Raw genomic sequence first — 18924 nt, forward strand, 5'->3', positions numbered from 1 at the left:
CTGTATGGCAGCAAATACGAGACTGAACTTGAAACGAAGTTTCATTAAATAATTTTGCAAGATACGCAAATGGTAGTTTTAACATGAATTCCGCAAAAAAAATACTATCTATTGTCCTTAACCGACTTTTAATGCAGTGAAGAAGAACAGCATATAGGAAATTATGCGCCTAGCGTTTCAAGAACATCGCTGCACACTTTCTTAACATACCTACATTTATAAAGTAGATATGAATATCGTTTACAATAGAGAAAATGCAATTAACTGTGCAGGTAACATTTAATCTCACGTTCTGTTTTATGTATTTTATGATAGATAATGATAAGATTACAAATATAAAAAGTTCAAATTCGTAAAAAGAGTTCCGCCCCATCCACAAATCCCCATTTCCATTCCCCTCCAAAAAATAAAAGAATAGAGAGAAACAGTAACTATCAAAGATGCATGAAGATATAGTCGTGACTCTTCGCTTGGAAAATATAGAAAACACCTGTTTTGATGAGACTGAAGGAAACCCTTGGAAAATCCCAGTAATTGTAAACACTCACATTTAATACCATTGTCTTCAGTCGGCAGATCCGAGTTCGACATCGATGACTCCTTATCCAGAAAACTTTCGCAGTTAACGCTGGTTTCTTCATCTTTCATTGTCTTCTTCTCCGGCACATCTTCCATCTCATCTTCCGTCTCATCGCCGCTAGCGATGGCCTTCTCGATAGTTTCCAACTTCTGAAGAACCATCTCAAATTTCTTTTCATTGCTGTCCACCCTAGGTTTGGGGCAACACAAGCATTTGAAAAGATTTCCAAAGGAAAACCCGTAGTCACTGTCATGCTCATCATGATTGTTGGATAATTTGTTGAGAATGGACTGGAACTTGCTGGTGCTTGTCTTTTTGGCCTGGTTGGCGGTGTTAACAGGAACAGCGGTCGCAGATTCACGAGTTCCCCATGATACAATGTGCAAATTGCAGATGGAATACATCATCAGAAGCATGGACATGCTTGGAACGGCAAGGAAATACAAGGCACCGTGGAGGATGCAGTGGAACTCTTGGGGATGGAGAATGGCTGAAATGACGAAAACCGAGACGAGGAAGACCATGAAGATGGCGGTTGGGGAACACATTCCTTCAATTTTTAGCTGTAGAATAAGTCCTACCACGACGACCATCATCACCAGGGCATAAACCAAGGTCATCACACCTGCTATGCGGAGCTAGAATAAGAATATATATATATATATATATATATATATATATATATATATATATATATATATATATATATATATACTGCATTCTTATTCGTCAATATATGCTAAATGTTTCTTCAAATGAATATTTCTATATTGACACGAACATCATAAATATACACTTTTATCTTACTATTCTGCAATCTATTTGTTTGAAATTGTATCCTCTACATTACTCTACATTACTTCTCTTCACTCACCATAAAAAGTAACTACGGCAAATGATAGCATGATCCACATATGTAAACGCTATTTTCAGACCGGAGCATGAAATACTTTAATTGAGATGGCGATAGTCCTGGCTTTGGGATGCCCCATTAAAATTGATAAAATAATGCGTACTGGGTACAAAATAAAACACTAAAACTGTATTTGATGCCATACAAGATCGTAAACGTACCTCTTCGTTATTGTATTTCTCATTATTGGTGTTGCTTCCATTTTATAGTGTAAGATAAACACTTTTATTGAAAGAATGTAACAGCGAATATTTTCTGTCAATATTAAATTATGATATGGTAAATTTAGCTGAAGAAGATAAAGAGGCAAATGACCAACGGAATTAGACATAATTACCTGCCACTCTGAACTCAGAAAGAAACAAGCCGCCAAAAAGATTGCGACTGGTACGATGTTGATGATGAGTGAATCGATGAGGTCCAAGGTGGGGAAGGCAGCATTGATGGATCCCGTGATGAGAAGAAAAATGGTGGCCGGAGTCACAAGAGAGGAAGCAAACAACAGCAGCTGGTACACCATGTAGAGGAAAGAGAAATTCTCGTTGAGTTTGATAATGTTCCGCCAGTCCCCCAGAAGGTCCATGATATTGGCCATGGTAGATGGGGACCATCTTCGTCGCTGATTGTAGAACTCTCTAAATCCTTCTGGGGCATATGTTAAGGCATCTGCGGCTGCGCAGTATTCAACACGATATCCCTGTTGGAGCAATAATGTACATAGCCATCTGTCTTCGCCTATAGATGATATATAGAAAATAGATGAATCCGAGGACACGGTCCATTAATATTGAAGGGAGACACGTGCATTTAGATTATCGATTACTGTCCCAAGCAGTGCTAATTACACACTGTTGAATAATATAGGCGAATCCAAGTATTGATCATCAGGGTTACAATAACATTCAAACAGGAACAATCAATCAGGATTGAGTCGTTCATAAACATTTAGAAGTTATATACCGCAATCATTACCTGCGTAGTGGACGGCTAGCATATATGTCGCATTTACTGCTGTTTCTATTCCAAATTTATGTATTTTTATTATATTTATTTTTTGTTAAAAATATTTACATTTGTGCAAAACGAAAACTTTAGATTATGCTTTCCATTAGATGGCTTCCCTTCTAAATACTTGCTTTTTTATATCAATGCTAAGGCTAACACTACCCATATAGTGCAATTGATGAAGTAGTCAAATTGCGTTTGGTTTGGCTTGGTATAGTTTGTTGTTTCGTGGCACAACAACACATGTAGGCTCTTTATAAAAATACATAGGCTCAAACTTAAAGACCTAATAATGTTTCTTACCTTAAATATTCTCAGCATGTTTTTTATGTTTTCTAATTTCATGGTGTTTGTTTTTGTAATCATATCATTATATATATGTTTTTTATCTTCTAGGTGTTGTCTAATGTTGTAAAACGCTTAGAGCTTCGAAAGATTAGGCGCTATACAAAGTTCTCATTGTTATTATTATTATTATTATTATTATTATTATTATTATTATTATTATTATTATTTAGTGCTGTTGAAAGTGGAATATAGTGTCTATCCCAGGGACAGGCCAATGTATCCAGCGTGGGCTGATATGATGGTAGGATACCTGTTTTCGTTTGGTTTCGAATCTAACACACTAGCGACTGAGCCACAGCGGATACTTAAACGTGTCAGGTTTATGTTCTTGATTGTATATTTTCAACAGTTTCATCCAAACATTAGTAAGTTTTCGGCACGAGTATATTTCAAAGTGTTGCAAGTATTTCTTGATCCTAAATAGTACACGTTGAACCATCTTATTGTTACAAGATGTACATAGCTATCATTTGCACACAGACTGTAACTGGATAGATTCTCTCATGAACATTCAGTAAATATTTAAAAACGTTATCGAATTAATAAGCAACACAATATGACACTAAACAAGTGTCGGATGTGCGATGCTTAAATATGCTGTACATGTGTATGTACAGTACACAATAAAGTGTATAATTCTGAGAAGAAAAAAATCCTCAGCCACAGTAATTTCATATGAAATAATATCTTCCTGAAAAGACGTGAAACAGCGCGAGTCGAAATCTTTACCTTGATCGTACTGAACGTAATGTCTGGCATTTGTTGATACGGATGCATATTTTCCCATCACATTGTCGTCCATCAGCGCCGAGGCGCGAAAGAGACTGAAACATCCGGGACTGCACAACACACAACCAATCATGTGTTCCGTTGATTTTTGTAGCCAATGGCTGACGGCGTATTCAAACTTCTGGTACCAGATCATCGGACCTGAGATTGACACAAAGAGAGCAAACTTACTATAAAAAGGCGACAAAGGGAGATAAACTGTTAAGGTAATTGATTTTTCATCTAAGGATCTTGTCCATGATTCATGCACATTCTTTAAAATTAATGAACCGTATTTCCTATAAATCAAGTACTTACACGGCACAGCTCGAGTGAACAGAATTTGTCGGAATCATTCGGTCGCAGGTAGCTAACACAATTACTAAAACGGGTAGAAACAGTGATAATGAGCTTATTATGGGTAATATTAGAGGTTCTACAAGGACGATTCCTGACATTGACTGTCTCGTAGATCAATTAACGCAACCAAAGAAATAATTATATCATTCAAGCTATATCCTAGAACTGCAGTGAATAAATATAATTTATACATTACTGGATGAATCTTAAGATAGCGTTATTTTTATTGAATTACTAACATAAGGGAACCTACCCATGCCAATAGGATGGATTCGTCCACACGCAGCCCCAACCTTTTCATTCTTTTTCATCCTGTCCACAAGCAGCTGAACGGCGGACGGTTTGAAGTCGACGTCGCCGTCTAATGCCAGAATAAATGTATTGTCTGCAAGGACCTGCTTACGTCTGGCGTCGAGAGGCTGGGATACAAGTTTATAGCCCAGTAGGTAATACATGTACATAACCTATTTTAAAAAAAGTAAGGGAGACTCTCGTAAATGGATTGACATTAGAAAACAGTTCATAAAAATAATTCAGTCCTAGTCTCTGCCATGTTTTCGTAAGTTTTGTACATCACTTTTATTTTTAAAATATCAAATATTAAGATCAGTTCCTGTGGCATGTAATTGATGACACATCGGATGCTTTAGTGATACTTCCTGATGCATGCCTAAAGCTTATTTCTAACTTGTGTACTGAAGCGTTCAATATATCAGAATAGTTTTGCTTTTCCATTTTAGTTATTTTCACATAACAAAGTAAGTAAAAAAAAAATGCACTTTTATAGATTGTCAGAACGTGCATTTGGTGTCAAACAACACTTTAATAAAACAAACTTTCGTAGCATCCATAAGTACATAAGTGTCATGTATAATATATATTTTAAAATGTATGGTGCCTACGTGTTCTTTTAGAACCACGTAAAATATACCAACCTGACTCCAACGCTTTTTGTGTCGTATTTTAACTTTGTCCTTGAGATGTGCCACCAGTTTGTTCCCTCCTAGTAATGACCACTCCAGGCGTCCTCCGTACGGAGTCGGGTACTTAGTCGGTGGTCCGATTTTCACTGGCACGCGGTGGACCTTGCTGTTGAGTTAAAGAATTACAGTGAACGTATGGTATGTTTCATGAGTGATACAATGTTCTTACAGAAACGTGAGTAATGCAGAAATACAAGCAATTGTATTCTCAAACACGCTCATTAAAAATTAGTTTATTTTTGCTTTTCTAACCTCATCAATTGTGAGTAAACATCGTCAGTGCATTTTTTACATGATCTCTACTTTGGGTAATCTTATATTGTATTATCAATACTTCTTCAAAATTGAGAGTTTAATTTTATTTCCTGTATAATATTTATGCAAGTTAGCACTTGCTTGCCAAACAATAGGACCAGACAAGTAATGTGATCAAGAAATCTTTTAAACTTTATAAATCCCTGTAGAATTAATACACTTTAATTAATAAAGGGTTGAATTCTCGCTTTAGATGCAATATAAAACATGCCGTGAAAAAATGTTCTAATTTATCAACTATTTTAATATTTTTGGGATATGACAGTGGGCTGAACCGTACAACATTTTACGTATAACAAAGTTAACAATTGTGAATACCCTAAGATTTTACATATATATATATATATATATATATATATATATATATATATATATATATATATATATATATATATATATATATATATATATGTGTGTGTGTGTGTGTGTGTGTGTGTGTGTGTGTGTGTGGCTGCTATATTCGTAACAGGTGGAGCCACTTAAGACCAATCAGACTTAAAATGTTACTTGCACAAACAATATCGTAAGACAAATGTTGGAGTCGATTAAACATTTTGCAAAGCAACAAGTGTTTGTAATATTGTAGAAACGCTATACAAATGTCAAAAAAGGCATATATTTCAGCTTTGGATTTACACGAGATACATTTCATCTACTTATTATAGGATTAGCTAGTGCTACAGCGTAAACATGTTTATGATTTGCTGGATATATTTGGGAAACAACTGGTAAAAATGCTAATATTTAAAGCCTACATTTTTATTTTGCGGTTCTCTTATAGGCACTTTTATGACATGCAAAACTAAACGAAATAGGCTTTAATATATTAATTCAGATTTGAAAAGCTTACATAAGGACGCTTGTATTTCCTAAATGTAAAAAGAAAGTCGTGATAAAACGTCATATTATTTTTGTGGCGATAAAGTGGTACCGCACTATGGCGACATCATTTTTATGTAACTTATGTATTTCAGTGTTCCATTTTGAAACACATTATTATTATTATTATTATTATTATTATTATTATTATTGTGATGTGATTTGGATTTTTAACGTAGCTTTAACAATTTTTCACTCATATCGCTACGATGTCTGCAATGTGGCACTTTATAGTGATGTCTAGCATTGGGGCATCATGCCGCAGATATGTAGCATGATGTCCCACCCAGTCACATTATTCTGACACCAGGCCAACCAGTCCTAACACTAACCTCTTAATGCTGAGCTCCAAGCGAGGCAGCTGTTAGTACCATTTTTGTAAGTCTTTGGTTTGACTCGGTCGGGGATCGAATACACGACCTCCCGCATCCGAGGCGGACGCTCTAACCACTAGGCCACCGGAGCGGTTATTAGCATTATTATTATTATTAGTAGTAGTAGTAGTAGTAGTAGTAGTAGTAGTATTGACAACTGACCTTGCCGCTTTATCCATGACTAGTACAAGCTGTGTGACGAAACTGTTCACGTGGTACTCGTACTCATCCTCATTGTGTGCATCGAAGGCATCGTCGAAGAAAACGTGAGCTGTAAAAAATTGAAGATAATGATTTGTTGTAACCGCTTTCTGATGAAGAATCGAATGGAGAAAACCAACTGTACATGGCAAAAAGAAGTTTTTAGAGAAATGTTAATGATATAATACTGTGGTGGCTTAAGTGCATAACTGTGGCAGCGAGGCGACTCAACTCAAATGTGGTATCAAGACGACTAGACTCTTGTGATGGCATAATTGAATAACTGTGGTAGCGAGACGACTCAACTCAAATGTGGTATCAAGACGAATCGACTCTTGTGATGGCTTAATTGAAGAACTGTGGTAGCGAGACGATTCGAATCTTGTGATGGCTTAATTGAATAACTGTGATAGCGAGACGACTCAACTCAAATGTGGTATCAAGACGAATCTACTCTTGTGATGGCTTAATTGAATAACTGTGGTAGCTAGACTACTCGAATCTTGTAATGGCTTAATTGAATAACTGTGGTAGAAAGACGACTCGACTCTTGTGATGACTTAATTGAATAACTGTTGTAGCAAGACGACTCGACTCAACTGTGGTAGCAAGACGGCTAGACTCTTGTGATGGCATAATTGAACAACTGTGGTAGCAAGACGAATCGACTCAACTGTGGTATCGAGACGACTCGACTCTTGTGATGGCTTAATTGAATACCTGTTGTAGCAAGACTACTCGGCTCTTGTGATGGCTTCATTGAATAACTGTGGTAGCAAGACGACTCGAATCTTGTAATGGCTTAATGGAATAACTGTTGTAGCAAGACTACTCGAATATTGTGATGGCTTAATTGAATAACTGTGGTAGCAAGACGACTCGACTTTTGTGATGGCTTAATTGAATAACTGTGGTAGCAAGACGACTCGACTTTTGTGATGGCTTAATTGAACAACTGTGGTAGCGAGACGACTCGACTCAACTGTGGTATCGAGACGACTCGACTCTTGTGATGGCTTAGTTGAATGGCTGTGGTAGCAAGACGACTCGACTCTTGTGATGGCTTAATTGAATAACTGTGGTAGCGAGACGACTCGACTCAACTGTGGTATCGAGACGACTCGACTCTTGTGATGGCTTAATTGAATGGCTGTGGTAGCGAGACGACTCGACTCAACTGTGGTATCGAGACGACTCGACTCTTGTGATGGCTTAATTGAATGGCTGTGGTAGCAAGACGACTCGACTCTTGTGATGGCTTAATTGAATAACTGTGGTAGCGAGACGACTCGACTCAACTGTGGTATCGAGACGACTCGACTCTTGTGATGGCTTAATTGAATGGCTGTGGTAGCAAGACGACTCGACTCTTGTGATGGCTTAATTGAATAACTGTTGTAGCAAGACGACTCTACTCTTGTGATGGCTTAATTGAATAACTGTTGTAGCAAGACGACTCGACTTTTGTGATGGCTTAATTGAATAACTGTGGTAGCAAGACTACTCGACTTTTGTGATGGCTTAATTGAAAAACTGTGGTAGCAAGACGACTCGACTCTTGTGATGGCTTAATTGAATGACTGTGGTAGCAAGACGACTCGACTTTTGTGATGGCTTAATTGAATAACTGTGGTAGCAAGACTACTCGACTTTTGTGATGGCTTAATTGAATAACTGTGGTAGCAAGACTACTCGACTCTTGTGATGGCTTAATTGAATAACTGTGGTAGCAATACGAAGCGACTCTTGTGATGGCTTAATTGAATAACTGTGGTAGCAAGACGATTCGACTCTTGTGATGGCTTAATTGAATAACTGTTGTAGCAAGACGACTCGACTCTTATGATGGCTTAATTGAATAACTGTGGTAGCAAGACTACTCGACTTTTGTGATGGTTTAATTGAATGACTGTGGTAGCAAGACGACTCGACTCTTGTGATGGCTTAATTGAATAACTGTGGTAGCGAGATGACTCGAATCTTGTAATGGCTTAATTGAATAACTGTGGTAGCAAGACGACTCGACTTTTGTGATGGCTTAATTGAATAACTGTGGTAGCAAGACGACTCGACTCTTGTGATGGTTTAATTGAATAACTGTTGTAGCAAGACTAATCGACTTTTGTGATGGCTTAATTGAATAACTGTGGTAGCAAGACGACTCGAATCTTGTAATGGCTTAATTGAATAACTGTGGTAGAAAGACTACTCGACTCTTGTGATGGCTTAATTGAATAACTGTGGTAGCAAGACGACTCGACTCAACTGTGGTATCGAGACGACTCGACTCAACTGTGGTATCAAGACGACTCGACTCTTGTGATGGCTTAATTGAATAACTGTGGTAGCAAGACGACTCGACTCTTGTGATGGCTTAATTGAATAACTGTGGTAGCAAGACGACTCGACTCAACTGTGGTATCGAGACGACTCGACTCAACTGTGGTATCGAGACGACTCGACTCTTGTGATGGCTTAATTGAATAACTGTGGTAGCAAGACGACTCGACTCTTGTGATGGCTTAATTGAATAACTGTGGTAGCGAGATGACTCGATTCAGATAACTGTGCTATCGAGAAGACTAAATGCAGTATTTGGTAACATACTTTGCCCGTTTTTTTAGCTGTCAGTTGATCTTTTTTCTTTCTTCAGAAATTCCCTTTGGTAGTGCATGTAAGTGGCTGAAAATTGTTCACACCCAATAGAATTATGTAAATAGACATTATCATTGTTGTATTAACATCCTTACGGGGCAATGCTTTTTCAGTTAAAAAGTTTTCCAACACACTTTTTTGTGTTAGCTTCACGCGGCAATATATACAAACAACACTATATCAGAATTGAATTTCCACCTGATCTGAAATACTAACAGTACTTCGCGATCAAAATTTCTCAACACACCGTCAGCAATGCTACCGGTATTTCATGGAGTGATCTTGTAGGGAATCTGATAGAAACTGACACATATAACTAAAATTGTGGAATTTTAGTTTTGTAAACTGATTCAAAGCACATAGAACAGCCGATTATACAAAGACTGTTTTTGTGAAAAATAAATGAATCGAAATAGGACAGTTTCTAGCCGTGTATCTTTTTTAGTTTAAGCTGGGATGATGATGACCTGTCCTTTCTAATTATGACGATCATACAAAGTATATTTTGTAACAGTAAATCACCACTATCCCTGTTTCAAGAATATAGAGGAATAAAATGTTGAACTATTTAAGAAAACAATCCCTTTAACAATAAACGTAAGCGTTTACTAATGTAACATTTATGGTAAAAAATGAGTAAGCATTTTTCAAAAGTATCTAAAATGTATTAGATGACCGCATTAGTTTTAGAACATCTCAGAGTTTCCTTGATGGTACATAATATACAACTTTTAATCACCCTTCATCTATTTCAAGGGGATGGAAATTGATACACTCATAAAGAATGTTCTACGCAGAGGTATGCCTCTCAGAAGTCCAACAGAGTATTTAATTATCTTTTAAACATGCATTTCTACTGGAGTCTTCAATTTGCTATTCTTTTGTATGTCGATTCTGATCGGTTTCTCTCTTATATTGCTATATTTTTTATTTCCTCACTTTCACGCTATGACATTGATGGCTTATTTTCATTTCTAATTCACTCATAGATGAGTGACTGCTCGTATCAGATTGAAAGGCATAACGACAGTAAACTTGATCATGCAGTGTGGTCAAGTAATATATGTTTAGCTACAGATATAATTCGTGGAAGGTTTCATCTCTTCTCTAGCAGCGTTTGCATATATCTTGTGGGCATTACGAAATATAATGTCAAAACCGTTCTTTCTCAGAATGTTTGGCTCATGTTTCTCATGTTTTATATGTTGTATTTTCAACATGTGCTTCCAGTTGTGTCACAATGGTAATCAGTACTGGATATTTTATCCTTGCATAATGATCCATCATAGAGCTCCTGCCCATACAAGGTGTGGGCTGGATTCCGTACGAAGCATTCTCTGTGGTGATCATATTTATGTTTGTCAAAGTAAGCACCGAAGTGAGAGATTAGGGAAGAAGCAGTCTACTGGGATGCTGACGCTAGTAAAGCGGAGCAGTACAAAGTCAATGTGTGTGTGTGTGTGTGTGTGTGTGTTTGCATATATATTCGTCAAGAAAAGGCCTTATTTCCAAATAGAAACCGATGAAGAAAGACAAAATGGGTCACGACAATGCCTCTGTTTATATGACAATACCCCTCCTTCACGCAAGATGTTCTTAACTCACTAACCTTCAAATTCATAATAGTCGGGATCCACGACATCGAAAAATCGTTGAGCATTTCTCCGGGCACACTGGTCGTTATCCAGTCTGAAGAATCAAAAACATCAATCTTATTTTATGAACATTTATAAGAAGGGATTCATACAGTGTTCATTAAAAGGAAATAAATGAAACTAAAGAAGAAAGTGTTAGTCATAGACGGCACAATAATTATACTGCTAATATTTCGCCAATATTGTCTCTATTGTTTTCAAAGCATTGATAAGTATTACAGAGGAATAACGAGGTTTGTTTTAAAATTTACAGTGATTTTTAACAAGTACATTTTCAGTGCAATGATGATCAAATCACCACATGCAGACAAAAATCATTTTCATTGTAATAATAACTTGAATAATCCTCACCATGGTAAATTATGAAAATATATGCGATATGATCATTCTGCCGATAACTTACAAGACATTTCATTACTTTGGCTTAAATATACGTCAAAATGTTAAGAAAATACAAGTAGGTCATCATAAAGATGAAATTATCAATCGTCCAGAAACGTTGTAGAATAGTAATCACTGAAATTGGTGTCAATTGTATAAATCGTTTCATTTGATACTGCAAATGTGTAGCCTGGAAAGAACAAAACAGGATGTGCTTTTATGGCAAACATTTACCACAATACTACAGCTAAAGCATAGCATCTAGCGAAATTATATTATAGAACACTGACCTGAAAAGCGATGTCAAAATCTGAATCATTTCTTTCTCCGTTTCGTGCCACATTGTGGCGCACACGTAGATCATAGGTATCTCTTCTCTCCGCACTTTGGCGCGTGACGTCAATGGAAGCTCTGTCGGATATGGCCCATTCAAATAATCTAGGCCGCTAAATTGTTTCCTCTAAAAGAAAACATGCATTTGTAAATATTAGTTCACAATTTTAATGTTTGCATAATTAGAGTTCTTAAAGGTCTTGTAAGAAATACAACTTTCGTACGAAATGCACTTTTGTGACTGATATTTAACTTATATTTGTCCGCTGAATCTGAATGAATTACCCTTTGTAATTGCACCAAATTATATATACCATGACGACAACAAATTCAAAATGAAAATGTAGATTTAGATTATAATTTACGGGTTTTCACCTTCTATATGGTCAAAATTGGTTACGGCCAATTAAAACCCATGAATAAAAAGATTAATTCACCCGGGAAAATAAATATACCATCTTCCAAACCCCCATCCGGGAAAAGATTTCACCTGAGACAGAAGTCGTAAGTTGCAGGGGAAAAAAATGTCCTTCAGTGGAGAAAGTCTTCATAAGAATCGTAACTAAGTATCAAGAATCGTAACTAAATATCAAAACATAAAGCATGTAATACGTCATACAAAAGACAACCACCTTCTCGGATGAACGGTTTTCTCTGTCTTTGTCGTCTCTTCGTCTATTCAGTATCAGTGATTGCTCGAACATCACACCACAGTATAAAGGCTGGACAAACAATCTAAGGAAATTAGAATGAATATCACACATAGAATTAAAGATTTCTATATTTTGCATAACGTTTTCCCATCTCTATTTTCATTTCGGTTATTTTATGACATATATATCCCGTCAATGTTAATGCATTTAAATTGTTCTTTATTCATTCGTCCATTGTTTTCTAGTTCATTCATTCTTTCATTTGTTCATTCATTCATTCATTCATTCATTCATTCATTCATTCATTCACTCACACATCCATTCATTCATTCATTCATTCATTTGTTCATCATGGTTTCGTTCATGCACGTTTCCAATCCTGCAGTAATCCATGTGCCTGTTAGTTTGTTTCATTGTTCCAATTACCTAGAAAGTACGGCTTGTAATTTCTCTCTTCTGATGTACTGTTGTCAAAGTATTTGCAAACGTTCATTCTTTTTCATACTTATTTGCATTGCTAGCTATCACCCTTCTATCACTTTCAAATGTTAACTTTGTTGATGTTTAAATTTTCCCAATATTATTTATTAGTGTAACTAATGTGACTCTTTTGGTCATTTGTTTCTTTATTTAGGACAAATTATTAATAACAAATCGGCAGGACTATTCCTCATACGCAGTTTGGTTTAATACGTTCCTGGTGTCAGTACTGAGGCTGTAGTTAAAACCTATCGTTATATAATAATCCTATATCAGTCTTATTTACATCAAGCTCGTTTCTTTAAAAGTTCATGCGGATTGTGTGTTGTAATTTACCTTTCTGTCTGCACCAGCCTCTCCACTCTTGGAAGCCATATATGGAACGTAACCCACATAAATGACAACCACCAAGCAATGCACACTGGGACGTAGTAATCCATGATAAGGGTATTCATGAAACCACGTGACACACCGTAGATATCACATGTCCAGTACAAATATTCAGGCATCAATCCGGATTTGGAGTTTGTGATTCTCCACGCCTCACAATTCTCGATGAAGAGACCGGCCATTACTGGAGCTGCTAGCATTAATGGAAGAGAAAAACTAACGATCTGCAGCATGATTTTGCACGCGGTCTTTGCGCACTGGTAACAAAGAAGGCACGAGAATATTTGCATAAGAGCAACCCAGAAAGGGTCTGCATAGTAACTAGTCGACCACACTCGATCGTGCTTCAAACTGTCATGTACAAGATGGGGACAATCTTTGGCGCTTGAATCAATGTAATAAAGAACTCTCATACAAGACATTTTCCATCCGCTCATTAATATAGACATCAGGGCTATTGTCAGAACTACTTTCCAGAGACTTGTTATGACATACAGCTTTGTTCTCATCCGCCGAACGTTGTGCTTAAACGCCTTCAGTTTGGTACCAAAAGCACCCAGTCCAGTGAAGCGGTTGACGTAGTTCTCCCACCATCCTATCGAAATCAAAATAATCGAAACAGGTATGGTCCACGCTTCTTCGTAGTTCTCTTTCCTTATTATATTTCTCATCGGCCACAAAACAAGAACTGATAACTGAGCCAAAACTGCCGCAGTGTCCAACAACACGATATACCATTTCTTGCCATCTTCAGACTGCTTGTCAAACATTTTCAAGATTGATGGTAAAAGTCCGATTCCAAATGTCAGCATGAGGCCTCTGATCGGGTCCATGGAAGGGAGGACGTAGAAGGAAAATATGCAGATTCCTGATGTATGCATTGTCTCAACCATTACCACCTACAAGCAACAACAAATGTTTACATAATAACTGCATACATGATTAATTTTACAGACGTCATTCTACATTTCCATGATACTGTTTATTTTCGCTGCTGCTTTCCGTTCATGGCAATCTTAGAATAACGGTTATTCTTATCGAGAAAGGAGTCACCAGAACCACAATAATGTCTTAAAGTTATTATTATTAAAAAGTAATATTTCACATTTTAAGCAGAATTCTTTTGCAAGTTGTGAGAAGAATAATAATCCTAATATAGACCCATAATCAGAACCAACTTTTATGTCGATGCATAAAGTAAATGTATGTAACTATTTGTCAGGAATATGAAGGGAAAAAAATCCATTTTTAGATTTTGCATTTCATTTACAAATATATTTTCCCTATATTTTTTCATTCATTAGACATATTTGCTTTTATACGCAGTTGAAAACCGCATTCTTAATTTTTTTATTGTTATACTTACAAGCAGTAGCACTTTAACAGTAGGATTCCTTGTTTTCTTGAAACACATTCTCCAGAAACATTTTATGAATGTGAAAAGATACGGCGTGCATATCACCATTAGTAAAGCCCACAACCAACGCACAACCACTTCCTGTGAAAAGATATACTTGTTCGTGATCGGCTGATCTGGAGGCACGCGCACACATTTGGTCACATCCTTCTCGCTTAGTCTTTCACATTGTAATGTAACATTATTATACACATTTGAAGTTATGAGAAGTAAAGCACTCTTGCTGAATATCGTCGTAAGAAGAACTATCACGGTGAGGAAAATTCCAACGAAAACCTTTACGATTTTGCGAAATACGTTATAGTACTCATCATCTGCTGCTTTTTCCTTTCCACGGGGGACAACTCTAAAAACATCCCAGGATTTCATGGTTGAAGTTTTATCTTTCTCCGTTGGTTGCCTGATTTAGTTGGAAAAAAAAGAAACTAAAGAATGGAGACACTGAAAAATGACATATAGATGATTTAGACAGTAACATTCGTTTTATTATGAACCGAATAGATCATGGAACAACTTCAAGAAAACTTTATTTTGTACCAGCGCCAGGGTTAGATGTGCTGAAATTCAAGCATTTAAGTTCTGTTTTAATGTCAATGGCTGGAGATAATAAATTATTTTTGATGAAACGTTTCGAAGAATTGCCAGCGTATATTTTCTAATTGTAAACGTGAACAAGAAGCTATGGATTTGTGCTCTAAGGTACAGGATAGTGGGAGCCAAGGGTAAGTGGAGGAAGGAGAGGTAGAACATATAGCTCGTAGTCAATATAGATCACGATCATAATGTCATAACTATGGAATATCCTTAATATATAGTAATGTTCCTTCAACTACTATTTGAGATAGGAAAATAATGACAGAATTATCATCACTAATATCATCATACAATGAGATATCATTATATCTTGATGGCTGTTATTTAAATTTTACTCCTATTGTCATACATTTTTAAGTCTCTAGACTCTGTACTCGGATGCGTGGCGCCAGGTGCCCGCTTCATGGGATTGTCAGTGTAGTCATTAACAGGCCTCCCGGTTCGAGAACTTAGAGTGTCATCCTTGTTGTTGTCGCTGCTTGTGTCGCTCCAGGCGTTACCTGATCCCTGTAGCTTGTCTACAGCCTCAAATGCTGGGTTAACTACCCCAACGTCATCCTAAGTAGAGTAAACACAATATCTTAGCGAATAAATTGAATTAACGAACACAGTAAAGAATGCAGTTTAACTCGGTTCAATGGGAAACGGATCAACTTAAGTAATGGAAAGAATAACAAGGTCATTCAGTTCATTTATAACGCTTACTATCTTTGTAAACTTGGCTAGATCTTTATTTTTTCTCTATTAGTTCTCGTGTTGAATTAGGCTTTCCTACTATCTATGAAAAGTTATATTACCATTACCGGATGGTGTCTTAATTTCGCCATTATTCTACAAAATAAATTTAAACGTATTTAAATGCATACTTGTACAAGCAATATGTCTCTGTTGGGATAAATGCATAATAATTCTCTTCTTCCAAGTGTGCCATATTTTTAATGATACTGTTAGGAACGGTAAGTGTTTCGCGTTGTAAGCTATATAATATTTAACAAACGCGATTCCGGATGAAATTGATATACATACTATAAACGTATGCTAACAAATTTTGTTTTACCAGTATATGTACAAAATATGTAGGGAGGTCATCATACGTCACATAAGAAGTCATGTTTGCATCGAGCAGCCAAAGAGGATTACTGATCAAAATGCAAAGAAATTACAGTTGGTGTCTGAATTAGTTTAATGCAACACATTTTGCATCTAATTCATTAATTACAGCTGAATGCTACACATTTTGCGTCTAATTCATTAATTACAGTTGAATGCAACACATTTTGCGTCTAATTCATTAATTACAGTTTAATGCAACACATTTTGCGTCTAATTCATTAATTACAGTTGAATGCTACACATTCTGCGTCTAATTCATTAATTACAGTTGAATGCTACACATTCTGCGTCTAATTCATTAATTACAGTTGAATGCTACACATTATACATCTAATTCATTAATTACAGTTGAATGCAACACATTTTGCGTCTAATTCATTAATTACAGTTGAATGCTACACATTATACATCTAATATTTTCATATTATTCAACCTGAGCCACCTATTCTTGTTGACATGAAGTAAGGATGTGGGGTGGGGGTATGTAAACCCGGATCATAGGATCATCTAGTCAGTAATATATTACACGTGGAAAGGTCACTCATAGGCGATTTTTAATTCTTAATCATTTATCTAACATTTGCACTATACTATATAGGCAGCAAGTTACCCACCATGCTGTTTCTCGTATCCTCTTTTTTTCCAATAAGAACTCTACCCTCGTCGTGGACTGGCAATGGAATCATGCGGTTGACCATAGGAGGATCAGGCTTGGTATCAGGGGCAGTCTCCTGAAATTGCATTATAAAGTAATGTTACTGTGACAGGAGGGGTTGGAGATGTATGTATTATGGGGAACCTGCATGGTATTGGGAGATTTCTTCTAAATTTGTAAAATCAGACAGAACCGATAAACGTTAGATTGCAATCATGCATAACCAAGTATAGTGAGAGGGAAACTTCCTTGCTCGATATTCAGGAGATTCCTCGTAAACTTTTAATCAAGCTGAAAGGGGAACCTCCCTAGGAGGATCCAGCGTAGTATCGTGAAGTTCCCCTAAACTTACAATCAGAAGGAACCTGATAAAATGAGATGGCGTCTCACATAGTATATGTGTTAATACGGGAAAATAGCCAGATAAAATGAGGGGAACTTCCTTAGGTCTTCAAGTTTTCTATCGCTATCTTACTCTCGAAATTACAATCAGATATATCATACTAATGTGAAAACAGACCCCTATGAGGAGGATCAAACTAGGTACTGGCCCTTTTCTCCTGACATTGCAAGCAGGGAAATCTTGGTAATATATAAAAGGATTCCGATCAGGATTATCCAACTAGGTATGGGGAGTTTTCTCCTGAAATTGCAATCAGGGAAATCGTTGTACGAAGGAGAGGATCCCTATCAGGAGCATTCCACTGTATATTGGGAGTTTTCTCCTGAAATTTCGATCAGGGCAATCGTTGTCAAAAGGAAATGATCCCTATCAAGAGGGTCCAACTAAGTATGGGAAATTTATTTCTTTAAATTGCAAGCAGAGAAATAGGAGTAATTTAAGCGAATATCCTTATTACGAGGATTCAGTTACGTGTTGGGGGAGTCCTCCTGAAGTTGGAACCAGACAGTGCCAAGTAAAGTGTGAAATGGCAATCAGACAAAACCAAGTAATACGGGAGAGACACGGCGTAGTCAATATCGATTGTTGGTAGAGTTGGGATCATACATGGTCCTTGATTTGTGTATCCCCCAAGTAATATTAGCTTAATATTTGAACTAGAATTTCCTGGCCCTATGTCAACCAGAGACAGCTATGTACTATCAGTCCCTTCTCGCTCCTGTTGCCTAATGGTTAGAGCATCCGCCTTGGATGTGGAAGGTCGCGGGTTCGAACCCCGCCCGATTCATACCAAAGACTTATAAAAATGGTACTAACAGCTGCCTCGCTCGGCGCTCAACATTAAGCGGTTATTGTTATGACACGTCGACCTGGTGTCAGGATAATGTGACTGGGTTGGACATAATGCTACATGTTTGTGGTATGATGCCACAGCACTGGACATCACTAAAAACAGCCACACTGCAGACATCGAAGCGATATGACTGAACATTTTTAAACCTACGTCAAAAATCAAAATCACACACACCCTTCACGCTATTAAAAGGTGATGTTGACCACAAATGCAGAATTTTTACCTGAACCTGTAGATTTGTCGCCGATTTTATGCATTTGTGTCGTATTTTTTGTAATATAATTTTTATAGCCATTTTGAGTTATGCGCAATGTTTTTACAACTACTAATTTGTTTTCGTTCAATTTTTAAATAAATACGAAAACTGCATATCTCGGTCGTTAGAAGAGTTACGTGCAGATTGTGGTATTCAATACCATATAGATAATACTTTGTTGTACGTAAAGTGCAATGATTGGCAGAACGTGCTTCGAATTCCTGTTTGAAATTTTACTATTGCTAATTTCTTAACATTTTAGAGTGAAAAGTTTGTGGAATTTTCGTAATCTAGGGTAGTTAGTCTAATAGACGACCAGGGTGCGGTGCAATTTCGAAAGTAGGGTTGAATACCGTGCAT

The 18924-nt window shown here is 36.9% G+C and overlaps 1 protein-coding gene across 2 annotated transcripts in view; it reads right to left on the minus strand.

Moving 5' to 3' along the window:
- The window catches only part of LOC149790307 (chitin synthase chs-2-like), a 45349-nt gene that overhangs the window by 4729 nt on the left and 21696 nt on the right, over positions 1-18924 (minus strand). For both annotated transcript variants that reach the window (XM_089972360.1, XM_089972359.1), the window contains exons 3-15: positions 17012-17128; positions 15634-15842; positions 14640-15090; positions 13220-14172; positions 12383-12485; positions 11708-11877; positions 10991-11070; positions 6688-6796; positions 4910-5063; positions 4228-4438; positions 3576-3776; positions 1831-2228; positions 549-1218 (exon numbers count right to left, since the gene is read on the minus strand). In XM_089972360.1, coding sequence (XP_089828486.1) covers positions 549-1218; positions 1831-2228; positions 3576-3776; positions 4228-4438; positions 4910-5063; positions 6688-6796; positions 10991-11070; positions 11708-11877; positions 12383-12485; positions 13220-14172; positions 14640-15090; positions 15634-15842; positions 17012-17128 — 3826 coding nt within the window. The remainder of the gene's footprint in view (positions 1-548; positions 1219-1830; positions 2229-3575; positions 3777-4227; positions 4439-4909; positions 5064-6687; positions 6797-10990; positions 11071-11707; positions 11878-12382; positions 12486-13219; positions 14173-14639; positions 15091-15633; positions 15843-17011; positions 17129-18924) is intronic.

This window comes from Sinohyriopsis cumingii, chromosome 10, assembly GCF_028554795.1.
Source record: "Sinohyriopsis cumingii isolate HCF-2022 chromosome 10, ASM2855479v2, whole genome shotgun sequence".
NCBI lineage: Eukaryota > Metazoa > Mollusca > Bivalvia > Unionida > Unionidae > Sinohyriopsis > Sinohyriopsis cumingii.